This window comes from Plectropomus leopardus, chromosome 7 (assembly GCF_026936395.1).
Source record: "Plectropomus leopardus strain MGB_pleo_1.0 chromosome 7, ASM2693639v1, whole genome shotgun sequence".
In the NCBI taxonomy this organism is placed as follows: domain Eukaryota; kingdom Metazoa; phylum Chordata; class Actinopteri; order Perciformes; family Serranidae; genus Plectropomus; species Plectropomus leopardus.
In genome coordinates this window covers 15,928,550-15,948,611 of record NC_142182.1, presented here as the reverse complement: position 1 = coordinate 15,948,611, position 20,062 = coordinate 15,928,550, and the positions used below count along the sequence as shown (strand labels likewise).

At 40.2% G+C, this 20,062-nt stretch overlaps 2 protein-coding genes across 3 annotated transcripts; both read right to left on the bottom strand.

Annotated features, from left to right (window-relative positions):
- Positions 1 to 124: 124 nt before the first annotated feature.
- On the bottom strand, positions 125 to 8,582 carry selenoo1 (selenoprotein O1). Its single transcript, XM_042496850.2, has 9 exons — positions 7,922 to 8,582; positions 6,641 to 6,844; positions 6,369 to 6,546; positions 5,839 to 5,969; positions 5,328 to 5,605; positions 5,002 to 5,170; positions 2,758 to 2,943; positions 2,323 to 2,479; positions 125 to 1,659 (listed from the first exon to the last, which is right to left on the bottom strand). Exons 1-9 carry the CDS (start codon positions 8,464 to 8,466, stop codon positions 1,435 to 1,437), a joined length of 2,073 nt encoding a protein of 690 aa, XP_042352784.1. The 5' UTR covers positions 8,467 to 8,582; the 3' UTR covers positions 125 to 1,434.
- A 1,057-nt stretch (positions 8,583 to 9,639) lies between these two features.
- On the bottom strand, positions 9,640 to 18,595 carry trabd (TraB domain containing). 2 transcript variants are annotated; one of them, XM_042496459.2, is made up of 10 exons: positions 18,503 to 18,595; positions 17,967 to 18,007; positions 16,853 to 16,919; positions 16,061 to 16,227; positions 15,730 to 15,870; positions 14,733 to 14,843; positions 14,500 to 14,639; positions 13,440 to 13,612; positions 12,602 to 12,698; positions 9,640 to 12,512 (listed from the first exon to the last, which is right to left on the bottom strand). In XM_042496459.2, the coding sequence occupies exons 2-10, from the start codon at positions 17,988 to 17,990 to the stop codon at positions 12,329 to 12,331; spliced, it is 1,104 nt and encodes a 367-aa protein (XP_042352393.1). In that variant the 5' UTR covers positions 17,991 to 18,007; positions 18,503 to 18,595; the 3' UTR covers positions 9,640 to 12,328. The 2 variants fall into 2 exon arrangements, with proteins under 2 accessions (XP_042352393.1, XP_042352392.1); XM_042496458.2 differs by lacking the exon at positions 18,503 to 18,595 and having other exon boundaries at positions 17,967 to 18,053.
- Positions 18,596 to 20,062: the final 1,467 nt, after the last annotated feature.

Below are 20,062 nucleotides of genomic sequence, written 5' to 3'. Positions count from 1 at the left end.
AATCATGGCAACATCAATTAAAACTGTTACGCAACACAGAAATGCGGAGGTGGAGTTCAGACCAGTTCATGAACATGCAGCTATGGTAGGTATGTCTTTGGCACAAAATAACGAGGAAACTGTCTATTAAATACTCAGTTTATTTGGCTATATTAAGGCTATAGCTGAGGAGGAGCTCAACCACATATTTCATTGGGGGGGAGGGTAAAAACAGACTGCTCATTTAATGTCCACTTTTGCCATTTTTTCGGTGAAAGCCTTGTTCTGACAGCAAATCTGAATTAATTTGCCAAAGCAACAGATTCAAATATAACAAGTGATGATCACTGTTGAGGCATTAGTTAACATATAGTTAAAACAAACTCATGAATGGTGGAAATACCCCCCTCCCCCCATCCGTTCTATAAAACCACATTTGATAGTGTTACACTCGTGGCAAAACTGAATCCACAACTTCCTCTGAGAAGTTTGCATGGTCACAAGTTTACTAAAACAGTCATGAATGACATGCAGTATCCCGTAAATCAACTCCAAAGCTTGCTGAACGTGTTAGGTAACAAAAGTGGTTGCAAATGATGTTAGTGGCCTACGAAGTGGTACTATGACAGCTGCAAAAGGCAATGTTTTCTACTGTAGGAGAACATTTTGTGCGTGTTTATCTACTGCGGCTCATTGGATCAAGTGCAATCTCTCCCTTTCACCCTAATACATGCCCCAAAACATCATCGCTTTATCTCTCTTTCTCTCTCACACACACACAAACGCACACACACACACACACATCTTATTTTTGGTATATACTGAGGTGACACCCCACAGTTTGTCAGAGTCAGACAGGTCACTGTAGGACTTGTTGTCTGAGTCGTCATTAATTACTATAACCAAACGCCAAGCAGGCAGGGAATAAGCTGAGGGTCTCCTTCCTTAAATCAAAAGAAAATGTGTCTTCCCCAAAATGTCTTTGGTTGTTTTTTATAGTCATCTTTTGTGTGATATCTTTGAAAAACTGAATTTTTCTTTTTTTTTCTCCACACTTAATTCATCTCGCATTTAAGTGTATCTATGTAAATTTCACCTTAAAAACTCCTTATCTATCAAATTCTTCATATTAAGTTACTTCTGATGTTTAGGCAGACTGCAACATCCTGTTTTAAGCAGAGTGTAAACGAAAAAAACATTTTTTAAGACACAATAAAAAGCTTTTCATCTATATGCATCTGTCCCACAAAATTCAACTCACTCCGTGTCTGCTTTGGTTCAGCTATGTAGCGTATGGGGTGTCGTGCCTCATACTAACTTCCCTGAACGCTGCCTGCCAAAATAATAGAGAGTTGTGCACTGATTGGAAGAGACATAAAAGGTAAAAAAATACGAACTAAGAGACCAATATGCTCTCATAATTTTAGGCAGGACAGCGAACAATCAGGGAAGTTTTTACGAAGATCATGTGACACAGATTTCATGGGCCCAAGCTGGGGGCTTGCTGTCATAGGGAACAGGATTTCTGGCTGTAGATGTTGATGCCGCCGCTTGCTGTTGCTCCTCTCCTTCATCCCTCTCCCCCCGTTCTGCGGCCTCGCCTCCGCCCACCCACGCAGGAAGCTCCAGACCTGGCTGCGTAGAGAAAGGCTTCTCTAACACCTTGAGGACCCGCTGGACCTGCAGCACAGAGAGGAAGTGAGAGCAAGTAAACAGCCTGAAAGTGAAACACTGAAACTGAAGAGAGCAAAGGGAATTAGTGTAGCTTAGGTGAATTCTAATCTTTATTTAAATCACTCTTAAAGGGATAGTTTGGATTTCTTTTTGTAGTGGGGTTGAGCGAAGTACTTATCCATAGGCAGTTATTGCATACAGTAGATGTCTGTCGGCACACACCCAGTTTGGAGAAGCAGCAGCAGTGCTGACATGGAAGCTAAGCAACGTACTGCTGTTACATTTACTGGACATTTTTACCTAGCTCTTTTTAAAAATAATTGTCTAAATTGACTAATTTCTTTCAATTTGTGGGATATTTTTCTAAGTTGCATTATTCCTCATGTTTTTGAAAGAAATCGCACCAATTTGCTCAGGGTCCAAAGATTTAAAAACCTATAAAAGACTTCTGAAGAAAAGTAAAGAGGATCCAGGTTTCAAAGAGCTAAAAGATCCAAACTATCCCTTTAATGCAGAAATTGAGTCGTTGGAAAAACTTTACCTGGTAACATTTTAATAATATTTCTAGCTCAGATGCTCAACTGTCTAAACTAAAACAAGCGTATCATAAATCAACTTTCACTTGCGCAAAACAAAACACCAGGAGCACCACAGTGATCTGAGCCTGACCTCAGAGAAGTCACCGTTCTCAGCAGCCTCAATTGCATTCTGGGCGATGTAGTTCCTGAGCACCACACGAGGGTTAGTGCTGTCCATCACCCTCACCCTCTCCTCCTGCACGGCCTGCACATCACTCTGGCCTTCCAGCTCCCGAGCCAGACGCTTCCTGCGGCAGTGATAACACAAAACACCCAGTCAGACAGCGGAGCAATGTCAGACTCAACACCCCATTTCCTCTTCTTTCTCTCTGTCCACCCCGCCTTTATCAGTCACACTTCCACTATCACCATCCACCCACAACTCTCTCATCCGGTCCATGCACTTCTTCCACCCTCTACCTCTTCTTTTACATACCAGCTGTTTTTCTTTCACATCATTTCCTTCACATATCTTGCCTTCTTCCCTAAATCGGCTCATTAATTTTTTTCTCCCCCTGAATCTCACCTATAGCGTGTGATCCAGCGGCTCCACTCCTCCGCCTGTTTGGTTTTCAGCTCTTCCTGACTGGTCTCCATCAGGTCTTTCAGTCTGCTGAGCCTGTCCAACTGCCTCGCAATTGTCGCCCTGTCTGAGATCATCTGGAACAGCGCTGGGTTGCTCTGGGCCATAGAGAGCAGCATCGCCAGCTCACTGTCAACAGCAGACAGAAAACATAATGGTTATAATCTTTATTGGCATGTTGGAGAGAGCAAAGTACCAGCGCTGCCAGTGCAGGCAATCCTGGTTTTAACAGCTGTTAGATTCGTTATGGGGAATCTGAGGTAACAAGATGGAACAAAACAAAGATTATCTTTATGCTGCATTCTGTTCCACTGAATACACTTACAAGCACAAAAAGATTAGATTAGGCAGGAATTCACATAACGCGTTACGTATTACTCTCATTACTCTAAATCTGTTGTGTATATCATACAATCTTCCCTCTTTGGCTTCCAAAGACACATAATAACAAGCCTTTCACACAATACTGTACATGGCAGATGATGAAATTTTGTATTTTCTTTAGCATTGTTTTGTAAAACCACAACCTTGGCAGATATAAGATGGTAATGTTTCCTTTCATATGGGACAGTCTGGCTCCAGGGTGTCACTTTCAAATTGTAAACCAGCTCTAGCGGGGTTTAGGATGAATAGCATTTAAGTCCTTAAATTTGCATCTATTCATACTTTTATGATGCTAAAACAGAGCTATAGGAGAGTGACTATTGGACCAGGAACACAGCTCTAAATGAATGCTTCTGTTGCTCTGATGCAGCTGTATGCAAACATATGTAATTGTCTGCTAACACTTTGTTCATAATTTAATTGTGACATGTCAGTATTGGCAATATTGCACCTACAGCTGTTCCTGCTTTCCTCGAATGGCCAAAAAATCTATTACAATTTTCTTAAAGCTACAAAATAATGTAAATGACTTTTGTCATATTTGATGAAACTGTCACTTTATCCATTAAGTATTATATGAGGCAGTTAGTCTGTGAAAAAAATCTTATCCCGTCTCCTCCTGTTACCTTTAATGGTATTTTCAAGAATCCACCGCAGCTGAATGAAAACAACCAATCAGAGCCATGAGTCTCGTACACAGCCGTCGATCATGTCAATCACTGCTCATGAACTGCGGTCAAACTGTCAAAGTAGGCAGCGTTGATCAAATATGAATCAAAATTCTGTTACAGCATCGCCTATTTCTATCCTCAGATGTTTTTAGACAGAACGATTGAGATCAGCTCGCCATATTGAAAACAGTTGAGCCAAAATAAATCACTGCCAAGTGGCTGGAGTAAACTTTCTCATTTCACAGCTGAACAGTACACTAAAATAAGTTTCTGAAAACACTGGAGGTAAGAAACAGGCGATGCAGTAACGTGATCTTAATTCATATTTGATCAGCGCTGCCTCGTTTGACTGCAGTTCACAAGCAGTGACGGACAAGACTGAAAGCTGCATTAAAGCATCCTCTCTTCTGATTGGTTGGTTTTGTTCAGTTGTGGTGGATTCTTGCAAATGCTGTTAAAAGCACACAAGGAGGCAGAGGAACATATATTTTTAAATTTTTACATCTTTAGATTATCCGTCTAATGTACTACTGTCTGGATATAATGATAGATTCAGCAAATATGTCAAAAAGTTCTTTTTTTTAATAAAAGTTACCAACTACAGCTTTAAGACACCTCAAACTGATGCACTGTGAATCATTCGTTGTACAAACACCTGCATACAAGACCAATAATGTAAAGCCCCAGTAGTGGCACCCAGAGGCTGCAAAGTGCATCACACCAGTCTGGGCACAATGCTTTTAATTTTGTAGTGTAAAAAAAAATAAAAAATCCAATTCAGTCCTACGCGTGGTGCTAAAAACTGGATTATGAGCACATAACATGTCCTGAGGAGCAGGAATGTGCTGCAGTACAGCATGGCAGAGTTACCTCTTTTCTCCATCAGATAGAAATTTTGACCAAAAGGACACCAAAAATGGTATGATTCATCTTCTGGAAACCATGTACATCCACAGCAAGTTTGACTTAGGTTTCTTGAGCTGCATTCACCATTTTATTTCTGACATATATATCTTTATTAATCATCCTAAAAAATGAAACAGGGTTTTATTTACATTTCCTTACTGTGATGGTATGAAATAGACAAAACATATTGTGTTTGCACAGAATGCAGCATTCATGGAAAGCTCACCGAGGGTCCATAGTGGGTTTGCTGGCAGCCTTGAGCTCCTCTAAGGAGGCGCACTGCTCCAGCAGGAAGTCTGTGGCTTTCTTGACAAGCTCCTCATCTCCCTCACTTTCTCCCCCAGTGGGACAGCAAATCTGGCTCAAGCTACGGAAGGTGTTGGTGAAGTCAGCACCTGCAGGAGGGGAAGAGAAAGGGTTAAAAGCATGTCATGTTGCACCAGTGATTATTTAAATGTTGTTTAAATTAATAATGTTGTACATGTACGTCTGAATTACGTATTCAAATGTGATTAAATGCTCTCTCACTATATAATGATCCTCCACTCCCACCTGTGTTGTGCATGGTCTGCAGCAGCTCCGTGATCAGGATCTCGTCCTCAGGCTCGTTTTTCTTCAGTAAGCCCAGCTTCTTCCTCATGTTCTCAAGGTAGAAGCCGTTATACAGATCCAGGTACTCGTCCATAACGGCCTCGGCCCGATCTGGTGGCAGCTCTGGAGCGAGAGCCTCCGCTAGCTTCACCAGATTCCACCTGCAGATAGCTGGCTGGGCCTGGTAGGAGTATCGTCCGGAGTTGTCAGAAGCGTTGCAAATAAAATCTGGATCAAACCTGAGGAGGATACCAAAAGTTGTTTTTCTGTTATCTGATGAGCGATGGAGACTTCATACCTGGAAGATCTGTATAATGATTACTGTTTCACTATCATTTCAACCTACACCTGCATGATAATCATGAATAAGTTACTGCATCAAAATAAATGTGCTCATTTGACTTAAAATTAAATAACCATACAGAACAAAGAGATGACTGCTGGATCAATTTACGCTCTGCAAATGTCTGACCTGTCCATAAATCCATATGGACCATAGTCCAGCGTGAGTCCCAGGATGCTCATGTTGTCTGTGTTTAGGACTCCATGGCAGAAACCTACACACTGCCACTGAGCCACGAGTCGAGCTGTGCGTCGCATCACCTGCAAACAAGAAAAAGATGGTTATCTGACATGAGAGAAGTGCATTGTATTCAGAAACATCTGAAACTTCTTATTAGATAAGGAAAATGTCAAACGTCCCTATCCAGAGTTTAATGCCTTGTTAACATCTTAATCTCATATTGAGCAGAGGTCACAGTGACTGAGCACAGACAGTCACAGTGACTCAGCACATGCAGTCACTGAAGCATCCACAGCAGCTTAACAGGATAAGAGGATCCAAATGCTCTTGGCTCCGAACTGTAATTTCAGGCCTTGAATCGGCTACTTGCTTGATTCGAGTAAACCTTGGAAAACATTTTCGTCTTATACTCAAGTGCCCTTTCCCTGGCTGAAATGTGTGTGTTGTCGGGTGACAGAGTGTCACTGTTGTGCTCTGACCTCTCTGAAGAAAGCCACGTTCCTCTCCACCCTGTCTGGGTGATTCTGCTGGATCTCAGGGTAAAACACCTCAATGACATAATCCATCATCTGTCCTCGGATCTCGTCTCGTCCATAGCTGGGACCCTGACGACCCGTGTACTCGTCAGCCCGCTTAAAGATCTCAAAGGATCCAAACCTGTTCAGAGAGCGCACAACTCAGACAATCAAATCTTGTGTGTACATCTCGAGAAGCTCCAAGTCAGAGGAAAGGGAGGACAAGGTGCGCTTACCTGAGGAAGGTGGGAGCAATGCGAAGGACCACAGAGCATCTCTCATGGCGAGGATTCCCGCTGTAGTACACATCTCGTACGACCCTGCTGTCAGAGGTCACTACAGAGCCGGCTCTGGTGGTGGGAATACCCAGGAAGAACATCACCTCGCTGCACAGGAACTCTCTGATGCTGGAGCGCAGGACTTTACGGCCATCAGCTTGTCTGTGGAGGACAGAAAAGATAAGATCGTCACAAAGAAAGGTACATCAGCCTGATTATGCTGGACAATCCAACTCAACTGTGCCAAAGCTTAAAGTCCCTCTAAAACTCATCATACACTCTTTAACCACATCTGCTTTATATCGTTCAAAAAAGTAAAGTAAATCAAATTATTTTTCCCTGGTTTCATACATGTAATGTAGTGCTGGGTAATTTATAGATATTAAATCGTTATTGTGATAGCCTATAAGACATCGTCTGAGAATTCAGTTATCTTAATATTTTAGGTGTCTTTTCCTGGTTTTAAAGGCTGCATTGTTATAATAGTAATAACAACATTATTTATATTCCACCTTTAAAAACGCAGTTTAAAAAGTGCTTTGACAAACAAAGCAAAGCTGAGGCAATAAACCCCACAGTTAATAAAACAATTCAGGTCAGTCAATAATGCAGAGCAAAGGCCAGACTGTTCTAGCTGTTATTGTTTGTCTTTACCAACACAGTCATTATATTCACATTGCAAAGTCTTATGTACATACTTTGCGAAAACACTATTAGTAAACCACGGGGACCCTGGAGGGTCATAACACAACATTTCATAAAACTCTACAATATTTCACAAAACACTTCACAATTTTGGAAAATTCAACATTTCAGATAACACAGCATTTAGGCTATAACAAAATGACATTTCGGGAAACACAACATTTCATTAAATACCTATCACTGAACACAATGGCATTTCACAAAACACATTAACTCTCCACAAAACACTATATTTCACAAAAATTTCAAACAAGTCTCAGTGTTTCCCAAGATGATGTTGAGTTTTCTGAAATGCTGTTTTGTTTTGTCAAATGTTGTTGTGTTTAAAGAAATGCTGTGTTTTCTAAAATGTTATGTATTGACCCTCAGTGCCACCGAAGTAAGCCCTACAGTATCGTCACAATATCGATATCGAGGTATTTGGTCAAAAATATTGTGATAAGGCATTTCATTTTCCCCATGTCGCCCTGTGTATTTCATACAAATTGTTTATCACTAAATAAACCGACAATTAAAAAAAACAATCTCTTGTACCTGGAATAAGGGGTCAGTCCTGCTCCTTTCACCTGGATCTCCCAGCGGCCGCTCGGGTTCTCCCGCAGCAGTTCGGGCTCTTGTCCGGGCGGCACCTTCACCTCGCCGAGGTAGCAGGCCGCCCCGTCGCCCAGCTGGCCCGCGAACTGGCCGAACTGGTGGCCGCAGTAGCAGTGAGCAGCGGGCTCGGATCCGGGCATGACTTTGGACCCGCTCAGATACTCCGGCCCGAGCGGGTCATTCATGACCTCCACCCCGTCGAGCCCCAGCAGCGCGAGGGCTTCATGTGACACCGCCACGAACCGGGGCTTGGTCAGCGGCTGCGGCTTCACCCGGGAGAAACACGCTCCTTTCACCTGCCGCACCCCTGGCTCCTCCGATGAGTCCAGGGGGAGTTTCCTGAGAGCCAGGTTGTCAAAGTCGAGCCGCTCCAGCGAGGACCGACTCATCGACAGACCCATGTCGGCCATCCCGAGCAGTCTGACCGCGGACACAGTGGGGGTAAAGATGCGTGATGGTCCCAGCCGAGGTCCTAAATAAGCCATCTACACTGAGCCATCTGGCTGCGTGTCTCCACTGGCGCAGTTAAATAAAGTCACTAATCATGCTTTCATAATCCTGCAGCTCACAGCGGATGTTTGCGAGACAGACTGTGTTTCTTTATTATTTGTCCGTCAGGAAACACCGTACAGACGGAACTATTTCGGCCGGATCTAAAATCGATGTCAGACTAATTACAAGTTAACAATGTAGAGATAATAATGTCATCGTCGTTATTTGATTAAATCATCCCAAATATACAGATGCATCATTTTAATGAAATAAAATGACTTGACTCTGGTACTTTGGAAACTTCATCATCACTGAGCGCAAGGTGCGGTTCTGGGTTGAGGCTGGACCTCTGTGTTACCCCCATGGATCTATTATAAAACCTTTCCCAGCAAAATTAGTGCACGCAGGTTTTCCCAACACGGGTAAGCCTGCTAAAACCAGGCTATAGACAACTTTTTTTTTTCTCATTTTCTCTCTAAAACACTCAGATGGTACACAGCAAATATGACTTTCAATACTTACAAAGTGGGCTGTTGGCCAATTTTTTCTTTCTTTGTCAGCTTTCGTGTATATAATACACAAACTTCTTTATTATGTAAACATAATGAGGATTAAAATAATCAATTATTATTATATAAATATCACAAAAGGATTAGAAAGTTGCCCTAATAATATTAATGATAACATATAAATATATATAGTATATCCTAAATATTTATTTTGGGGGCTTTTTATGATGCCACTGCTGAGTGCATTTAAATATTGGCAACAGTGCATGGGTGGAGAGAATGAGCATATCAGGCACAGATGCAGGGGCAGAAAGTGTCAGGGCACACCCTAGCCTTTACCTGCAAAATGTCACTTAAATTAACCCATACTTACCAGGAAGAGACCAAATAAAAATGCAAAGAGGCACAAAATAACTACAAAAATGGGCAAAACAACCACAAAGAAAGATAAATTGACTACTAAGAGATAAAAAAAACCCCCACAAGAGCCACAGAATCCCTCAAAAGATGAGTAACGACTACAAAGACAATGCAGAACAACAACAAAAAAAACACACCATCATACTGTATCTGTGCCCAAGAGACCTTTGTCTCATAATCCGCCCATGCATCTATGCAACATGGTTAAAAAAGCAATATTTCTGAGGCAAATAACAGTTTGTCTTTAGATAAAATCTTTTAATAATTCATTACAGAAGTCAGAATTTAATGTTTGGTTTGTTAACAATGACAATACAACACAAGGGCATGGGGAAAAAAATCTTTCAGCATGTACAGACATTCATACCGATATCTCTTGGCAGTTCTCAAACACACAATAGATCGAACCTTTGGAAATAATCTGGGAGGGAGACAGACAAATAATGTTTAAGTTTGACTGTTTTATACTGCTGAGGGACTGAGAGGCATGACTGCAACTGTTCCACATATCCTCGTCTCTTACTTAAGCATGTTTAATGACTTGGAAGACAGGTTATCTGAGTTAGTTTAATGTGAGGGTGACTTTATGTTTGTGGCAATGACTCATTTACTAAAGTCCCATATTAGTCCATTGGACTATTTCACAGGTTAAAAACAACAAATGAACTCCTTTCATATGAGTTATAAATACACCTAAATAATGCCACTACTGCACATATAATCACTGAAAACTAAGATTGGGGATTTATGTTGGTTTATGGCCTTGCAATCTCATTAATACCTTGTTCAGACTGATGGATTTATTTGGGGATCTCCCACATTAAGCTCCGAGAGATTATTTAACAATTTTTTTACACGTGCAATAAGAAGCTCTGTACTACAGATACAGGTCAGTGTTGGTAGCATAAAGCCTCAGCAGTGGAGGCAATCTGAGGGTCAAAGGCAGCAGTGATAGCAGTGTAAGGCTTTACCTCCCAACTCTGACCAATCTCAAGTGTCCGTTTCCTTCATAGTCGACAAAACAAGTCCATAACAAAATTCCACTGAGACATTATTAAGGTCAAGTCAAATCCTTAATTTGAGGGAAACATACCAGTCTCATTTTAATCATCTCATTCCTTATTCCCATTTCTACAATCCGACTGGCAAGTGATAATGCATATATTGTAAAAGTAGGAACAGCTGGTGCGCTGAATGACACATGTTCTCGTGTGGAGGTTTCTAGAGATGTCTTTCTGTACAAGATGCATATTTTTGAGTCAAGTATGAACTCTTACTCACAGATGGAGCCAGTTAAAGCCAAGATGTGAGGGTGCCTCATATTGGAGGTACAATCAAACACACAAATAACAGGATAAATGCTTTGCTCATCCTGAGGCACATTAAGCCTGTCCTGCGTCAGGTCTCTGTTGAATGTATGAGTGACCATAAAATGAACGGGCTGTGGTGATTTCAGCTGAAGCCAAGACAACACAAACTAGATGGTCTATATTTAGGGCAACAGTATTTATAAAATAGGCCATTCATATGATTATATAAAGACAGAAGACTAGAAAGTTGCATTGACCATTTGGTTGCAGTATGTGTATGATGCATATAACACATTTTTGCCATTCCTTGAAGCTCACCATTAGCCCTTACTGCTGCAATATGAGGCACTTGTCTGTTTATGTGGGCAGGACCATGCACTGGGGGAGATCATTTTGTCTTATGTGAGTTTTGAAGAATATGTATTTCAAATCGTAGATTTACCAAAGATTAAGAAAATTATAATTTAACTTCCAATTTGGACATTTTTCTCATTTACCTCACACCACGAGGGCCACTCTTTGTTTTGACTGACATACTGTTTTATTTCACGTCTCCTTTCCATCGGCTGCACGTTCAGTACAAGACTCTCTGATAAAGTGCTGGACTTGAAATGGGCAAATTACCCAAAAATGCTGGCTGGCACCAGAAAGGAGGAAGGAATAAGGAGAGAGCGTTAGAAAAGTGTGCCTCTCAGAAAATGGCTCAGTTATATCAGAGCATGTGACTGAAGTTGATTCTGATGATACTTGTCGAATAAAAACTTTGGGGCAAATTCACAAAAATCTGCAAAACTGAGAAAAAGAAGCTGTGTAATTCTTAAAGCACCCACAAAGTGTAAAATGCTCCTCCAAAAGTGCTGCTAAGCAAACAGCGTCTCAGTGCTCCTGTGCTTTCAGCGCATATTAAATTAGGTAACATGAATATGTTTGGTGCAAAATTAGCCCATTTTGGATTTTTAAGGGGTGTCACACCCAGCGCTGGCCCAAAAACGGTGTCTCTCTGTCACATTTATATTACTTGCCTGAAGTTTTGAGAAATGCCTCTACAAATGATCGGTCACAGTCCGTTTTGTCTCCGCCATTATTTTGTGTTCTTGCTGCACAGGCAGAATTTATAGTTTGCTGTGTAGATAATTGCGGATGAAGAAAAAATGGGCATATTGCACCCGGCTGCATAACTTTTTGAGTGTGTTTGCGCTGCTATATAAAAAATATTTTGTGAATTTTTACCTTTAGACAAGGCAGAAGTGATGTGCAATTCATGGTGCTATCAGCAGATGTAATCCATTCTTTGTGAATTTGCCCGTCTGTCATTTAAAGGAATGGTGGGGAAAATGTTTATCTATTCAAAAGGAATTATTGGCATTTGTAAACCTTACAAAATGCAGGATTTGCACAAAATATGAAAGAAAAAGAAAAGAGTACTGTCAGGGTTTCTTTGGCAGTACGGCCCTGCTGTGTCTACAGGGACACCACTACGAGGTGGGAGGCTCCTGACCCCCCTGAGGTCCTTGTTAGTTCATCGTGTGGGCTGGTGAAACCTTTCCTCCAGCCTCAGCTCCTGTTTTTAAGGCCATTGGTGAAAAATGCATTGTTTTAAAAGATCAAAAGTCGTGTCACTGATGGCTTAGAGCAGGGGGTGGCCGCAGAGTCTCCATTAAAGATTGGACTGCAGGTAAAGACAGCAGAACTCGACCTATACTTCCTCCAGCTCGGTAGCAGGCATATCCCAGCATGCCCATCATGACGCCCTTTATGACTGTGCGCAACACCCAGCCAACACGAGAGGGAGGTGCAACACTGAGGGAGAGACAGACAGATACATGAGCAGCAGTGGAATTGTTACGGTGTGTCCGTACCTCTGACAATCTGTAATGTCACAAACTTACCTCATGATTTCATTTATGTTGAGCTGCTTATCCCAGTTTCTTTCTATTCCAGGGACATGACCCATTCCTACAACTCCAACCACCACAGCAGGCACTTCTATCCCAGAAAAGAGCATAAAATGTTCTGTTATATAAACACTCAACACTTTTACTATGTATGAAACCACCGGTATCTCTCCACGAAAATTAATCAATACACTAGGGACAGATAAACAAGGCCTGAATGTCTGGATTTTTACCTTTTTGACAATTCATTAACTATAAAAAAAATGCACAGCTGAACATGGACAATATGATTCACTGAGCATGATTTTTTGTGTCCTCACCACAAATAAAAGACATTGCTGTTAAGATAAGTAAGTCAGTGAAAAAATGTCACTGTTACTGTGAAAAATGTTAAAAATGAAGCCCTTTTTTTACACACACCATGACTCAACATTTCCATTATAGGTCTACGTAGCATTCAAACAACACTGTCATTACTGGACGGTTTATTACGCAACGGTTTTCGTAACCACAAAGATACACAAAGTAGGTTGACATGTCTTGTTAAGAGATAAAAACATGTCAAGCAAAAGCTATGCAAATCTGAAAATGCATTTAAAAAGCCTTCATGCATATTCATGAATATTGCAAACATAAAGTGCAAACCACGTAATTATAAATTTTAATGAGCAATGAATATGTAAAACAACAACATAAATAAACACAGAATTTATGATATGTGAATAAAAATAGATGCATGGATTAAGGAGGGGGAAAAAACAGGATCACCGAGCTAAAAATCTACAAGTAAGAATGATAGGATTATTATATGGCTGAACAGTGTGATACGTACTCTGGGCGTTACGGGGGGCCTCCACACATCGTGTAGCCTGGCGGAGCGTGTGCGTGAGGTAGATGTCTCTTTCAGCCACGATGGTCTGGTGGAGAGCAGGAAACTCGCCGATCATCTCTGACATGGTCTGCTCCAGCAGGTCCTTCTGTTTGCACTTCTCCACGTCCTCTTTACTAAAAAAATGACACACAGTCCAACACAGTCGCTGATGGTCACACAAAGAGGAAGACATTTTTGTTTTCTGTTTTTTTTTTTTTTTACTGCCTTTTAGTGAAAAATGATCAATTTTGGGCAAAAGATTGCATTTGGAGGAGACTGCCTGCATTTTCAACCCATTATCAGTCTACAAATATAAAATTCAGAGCATGTATCCCGGCGCAGCTACGTGTGATAAGAAAATTTGCTTTTAAAACAAACTTTCAAGGATTTTAATTTTTTTTTTTGTTAAGGTCACCCTAGGCAACGCTTTTGAATACATCAGAAAATGTGACAGGCCCAATCTGAGAGATGTCATAAAACACACAATCACATTATCATCATCAAAAAATCAAACATCACATCACAAAGACACCAGCATCTTAAAAAATTGGCAGAGTTGCATGTACTCTGTAAAATAAGTGTGGGCGCACATTCCCTAGTTCTCCAAAGAGACACAATTCTACAGTGTCTAGGAAGCAAATTTAAACTTTTTAAAACCTTTGCTCTTCTCCACCATTTCCACAAATGGAATCCTCTGAAGAGAGACCACTACACAGCATGATCTGAACCCATTCAGAACCCTGATCATAAACACTCAAATGAGATTATTTTAACAACCTCCCTATTAATAACAAACATTTCTTCTTTCAAATTTAGCAACATCCACATTTCTTGGTGAGTTGAGTAGAGAGGCAGCTTCAGAATCACGGTATACCAATAATGTGGATCACCTTAGGACATCTAATTTTCAGAAATCAAGTGCAAGATACAGTACCTCTTATTCTTCGCTTAAAAACCCCTCTCTGATAACAGATATTGGAAAAAACAGTCTCATGACACTGGGAGTAAGGTGAGCTCATACCTGATTGGGTCTGACAGAAAGCAAAGACCCCATGCCAAACGGGCCTTCTGCCACAGACTGAGAGCTGCAATGGCCCTCTTGAACGTCACCGGGATGGGCCTGTCCCCAAGGTGAAATTTACAGAACGGCACTTGTCCAGCCTGCGTGCAAAGACAAACTTGAGAATATATAAACTAAATACTAAAACTGACACTATTATCCATTTTTTATGACTTTGTTAGTGCATGTTTTACCTCTTTGAAAGCCTCCCTAAACTCTCCTCCAGGAGCCATACCCAGTTGCTCTGTGATGTGAGCTGAAACCTTGAGCAGGAGAATCTGCATCAGGCCAGACATCAGCCCGTTCTGACAAACACATGAGGCAGAAATAAGCATTCCCAAAAACACAAGTATGCTTTCAGTGGTAATTCTGTAATTTAAAAAAAAAAATACAGTGACAGTATATTACACATTTTCATGCACATACATAAACATAGTTTTGGAGAACCAAGAAGTAGATACACACAAGTGCAGAACAGAATAAAAGTTCTTTACTGACATTTTTACTCTTGACTTGAGCAATTGGAAGAAGGCAATAAACAAAAAAAAAGTAAGAAATTTACAAAAGGTTACAAGAAAATAAGCAACAAAACATGATAATAAGCAACAACAAAAAAAAGAAAAATCAAAAATAAACATGAAAAGTGCTCAAAGAAAGTGCTATTTTTTTAAAAAAAAAATTATTTTCTAAATATATAATGATTAGATTTATAAATGAAATTTTCTGAACATTTTCCCTTGTTTTTGATAATACAATATAATCCCCTAGCTAATTTTCACGTGAATTTCTTAATGCCTTATACTTTTTTTTTTGTTGCAATTTGCGGGACCTTTCTTTCCAAGTTGCTAATTGCCTTTTTTTTCCAAAAAAATCAAACCATTTTTTTTCCCAGAGGTTTCAACGCTTGTGAAAGGCATCTAAACACAGCACAAGAAAACTGATGATGATCCAGGTATTAAAGGGTTAACCTGTTGTGCATCATATATCAGATATTTGCCCATTAACAAGGAGTGCTTGCTGCAATCCCCTTCACTGTTACTCCCATCATAGGATAACAGTGGTTTCAAATTCCAAAACACCACCAACACTGCCTTGTTCATGCAGTCTCCTCTCCACGTTATCTAGTCCTGCTGTCTTTTACACTACTGCCATTGTAAATCCCCATCATCCCCATCATTGTGAAAACCTGACCTGTTTGATGGCCTGCTGAACCTTATCCAGGTTGATGTCTTTGGCTTCCCTCAGCAGTGTATTCTCGTCCATCTTGAGCATAGACACTCTGTACTGGCACAGTTCCACCACCACCACGTCTGGCTGCACAGCGCGGATCGTCTGTGTCATGCAGAGAAAGAGCAGTGGGTATGTAAGATAAGAGACAGACGCAGAATAAGAGAGCATAAAAGAGAGGCCTCTCCACATTCATAGAATTACTCGGTTATATCACTGACTGTTCACAGCATATCACATTTTAACAGGGTGCAGCGTACTGTATTAATTCTGCTTTAAACTCTCATTGGCTCACCGTGGCCACATCCTTTTTGCTGCTGTCACTGAAGTGGGCCGTGCCCACCAGGTACAGGAGGCTGCCATCAGGGGCAGTAAGACAGGTCACTGTCTCTGGGAGTTCAGGGGACGACTGGCGGCGCTGGGATCGCAACTGCCAAAGCAGCTCCATTGCTTCACCATCCGCTAGACAGGGACAACAGAAACAGTTTAAGGTACAGAACAATAAAAGACAACTATACTAACAAAATACAATACTATGATATATTAGCAATTTTGTATAGTTTTATATTTTCATTAACAAAGTAGGTACAGTTATAGCAATTCAGGCCCTATTCTTTGCAGCTGTTGAGCTAAGATTATACAAGTCTAGGGATTACGTGCACATTAGAAAAAAGTCCAAGTATAAAAGTTTTTTTTTTGTAGTGTGTGGATCTGGAAAAAATGTGACAAAAAGTCTCTGGCTAATATTGAGGAATGTAATAAAACTAAAAGCACATGCATTTTAATCATCAAAAGTTGCATTCTTAAAGAATGATGTGTAATAATGTGGAGATCTACTATCGCTACAGGAAGTAGCAAGTTCTGCATTACAATGAAAAGGCTGCTGCAATAAACAATAAGGCTGACAAACCATGTAGTCAAAAAAGATGTAGGTATATATTTTTTAATTTATATAACATGAAATTGTTTGTAACAAAGGCATGACGTAGCAAACAGTGGCTAAAAAAAGGAGAAAGAGCGGTATTACGGGTATTACACAATCTTCCTGATGAAAAACAGCAAACTGTATTTTAAACAAACAGCTTACAGAGCCCTGGAGGTAGACAAGGCAGCTCCTCTTCTGAAGGGTCCTCTGATGGGCCAACTGACTCATCCTGTTAGGGAATTACAAAGAAAACAATATTTTAAGAAAGATGGCATGTTTGCATCATTGTGCAAGATTAAGGGATAAATCCTGTTCAAGTCTAGCCACATTGAGAAATAGGGACTGACTGCATATAATTAGGCAACTGTTCAGGGCAAGAGAGAATGGCAATGGTTGAGAAACAACTAAAGCTGAGAAACATATATCAGGGTTCCCACACATTGAAGACATATAAGATTTAAACTCTATTCAAACATAATTTCATCATTCCACACATGATGTGTTATCTATAAGTTATCTGAAAAAATTGCCCAAAATCTTAAAAGGAAAATAAAGCCAAAAAAAAAACAAAAAAACGTTTTAAAGAAAACAGTATATATATATATATATATATATATATATATATATATATATATATATATATATATATATATATATATATATATATATGGTTTAAATACTATTTTTTTATGAATTTCTATAAAAATTGAAAAAATATATTTTTTAAAAAATTTAGAAAAAAACATGCATTCCAAACCTGCATGTTTTCTTTTCAAATAGTAAAATAAACACAAAATACAGCCATTTGAATTTGTGGGGGTAGGGGGACTTTAGTAATGAACAAACAAAACGTTGTCCCACGTAGACCCATACAAGAGCTACGTTACATTGTCAGCTACAGAAAATAAATTCACCATTACGTTACATTAATGTAATTTAACTTTAATCCACACAATACATTTTCAGAATTTTTCCAAAACTATCAATATTTTTTTGTGACTCTCCAAAATACTGGAAAACGTGATTGTGAAATTACATGCCTTTTCCACGGTTTTCCATGACTGTGGAAACACTGATATGTGTTTTTAAATCAAACTACATCATACTATAACACTCTAGCTAGCCAGTGTGTCCTCCTACCCCGGTGTGAGCAGGACAGCTGGCGAAACATCAGCCAAAAACATCTTTTCTCTCTCTCTCTCTCTCTCACACACACACACACACACACACACAGACACACACACATACAAACACAGGTATTGTAAGTGTTACAAACCTCTGAATTGTTGTCTTGATCCATGTTTGAAGCACTGAGAGCTGCGTGTGACACAGGGCAGGATGAAGACATGTTACCATCGAGCAGTGAGACGTTCAGGGACTCACAGCTTGTGACAGTACAGAGGCACCGACTGCTGACGTTGCTTTAAGTGGACGACGCAGCTAACTATTGTAACGTTAACGATAAAAAGTGGACACTATCACTAATGTATTACAGTAAGCCAAATAGGTAACGCTATCTCCGACGAGACCACCGACATACCACTAGAGGTAGAAGTAGTGACTTTCCGGTGGGGAAGGTTTACAAACTAGCTAACGTTACTTCCAGTTGCTAACCGTGTACATTGGTTTGGTTAGCTACGGATGATGATAACAGCTAACTCGGGCTAATGTAGGCTAGCAAGTCCGGTAAGAATTTCGTCAAATAACACACGTTAATACGGAGTAATTTCACAACAAATGCCGCCATTATCTAGTGAATTACATGTGGTAATATACACGATAGTTGTCTAAAAACAAATATCAGCAACTTACCGAGCAAGCCAGCCCGTATGTCAGTGTGCACTTCTCTGGTACAGCAGTACCTCCAGTGCTCGGCTGAATCTGACAGCCGCGGTGCATTCTGGTCCGTGTAGTCATTTATTATTGACGCGCATGTTTATTTTTGTAGAGATTTCTTTTAATTACTTTCCATTTTTTCCATTTCACATAGTACAATCAAAGTCTGGACTCCTTTTCTCCACTGACATTAAGACAGTCACAGATTTTCCTCCTTGTCTCAATGATAAAATCTACACAGAAAAGCAGAGTTGTGTTTCCACATAACATGCTCTCTCTCTCACACACACACACTCGTGCTACAAGTCCTAAAGTGCTTCTGGATGCATTTAGTGTGCTTGAGTAATCTAACAAGGGGATTTGGGGCCAGACTGTGCTATAGATTTATTTTTAATTTCCACCAAAAGATTATTAAAAGGGGGGAATTTGCTGAGTCTCATCACTAATGTGCATTTACTAAATGCCCCAGAAAAAAAGAGAATGCATGGTCTACCTTTATTGTAGGTAAGCCCCTGATGACAGCACTAAAGTCTTCTACAGTAGATGTCATATTTGTGTGTAAGTCAGTGAAGGTAGTTCCTTTATTGAAGTTCCTGTATGCAGCTGCAGGAAATGTGTATGTACAGGTTGCCCTGGGTACCCATCCCCTTGTTCACTCACTCATTCCCTGTGAAAACATACCATGGATGCTTGTTTTTATTTTCTTTTACTACAAATAACAGACCAACTATTCTAACTATTAATTCCTTCATAGCAGATGTTGGCACAATGTGGGCATATATAACTACCAAAAGACATTTAGATTGTGCCGGAGACAGCAGATGGCAATCAAAAGCTTAGTCATCATGTCAGAAACCTTCTGATGAGGAACGATTTCACATCTACTCATCACTTCTTTCACTTCACATCACAGCACTCCCACAAGAAGCCAGCAGAAGACAAAGGTCACACCACTTGAGTCCAGCTCCATTCATCATATCGGAGCTGCTTTTAAAGACTTTTTTAAAGTCTAAAGAAGAAAACACATCAGTGCATTTTTATCACAGGAATCTGGTTCCTATTAGACAAACAGAGCAATATCGTAGTTACTATCACCTCAAAATGCCATCGTTACATTGTAGCCTGTCCCTACGCTGTTCCTTTATATAATGTGCCAATTTAACTGTTATTAATGACGTGCAAATATAGTCGTGTCAAGATCTGAAACACGTTCCTAATCAACGCTGAAATGGCAATGATAAAGCCATGAAACGTGTGCTCTATTTTAAACATCCCACAAACACTGAGTCATATACAGTGGCTATACATGTATAGCGTTTTGTGAAATATGAGGCTGCAAGCGCATACATTATTGCCACAACTGTATTGTGATCTTTTGCATATTAATTGTGCAGAACTCATTTGTATTGCGTGAGCTACCTTTCTACTTGGCTATTGGGATAAAGGGACTAAGCATTATCATATGTGTTTAAAATACATCTTGTTTGAAGCTATTATGCAGTCTTCTTTGCAGATATGCATCTCTAAGGTGTGTAG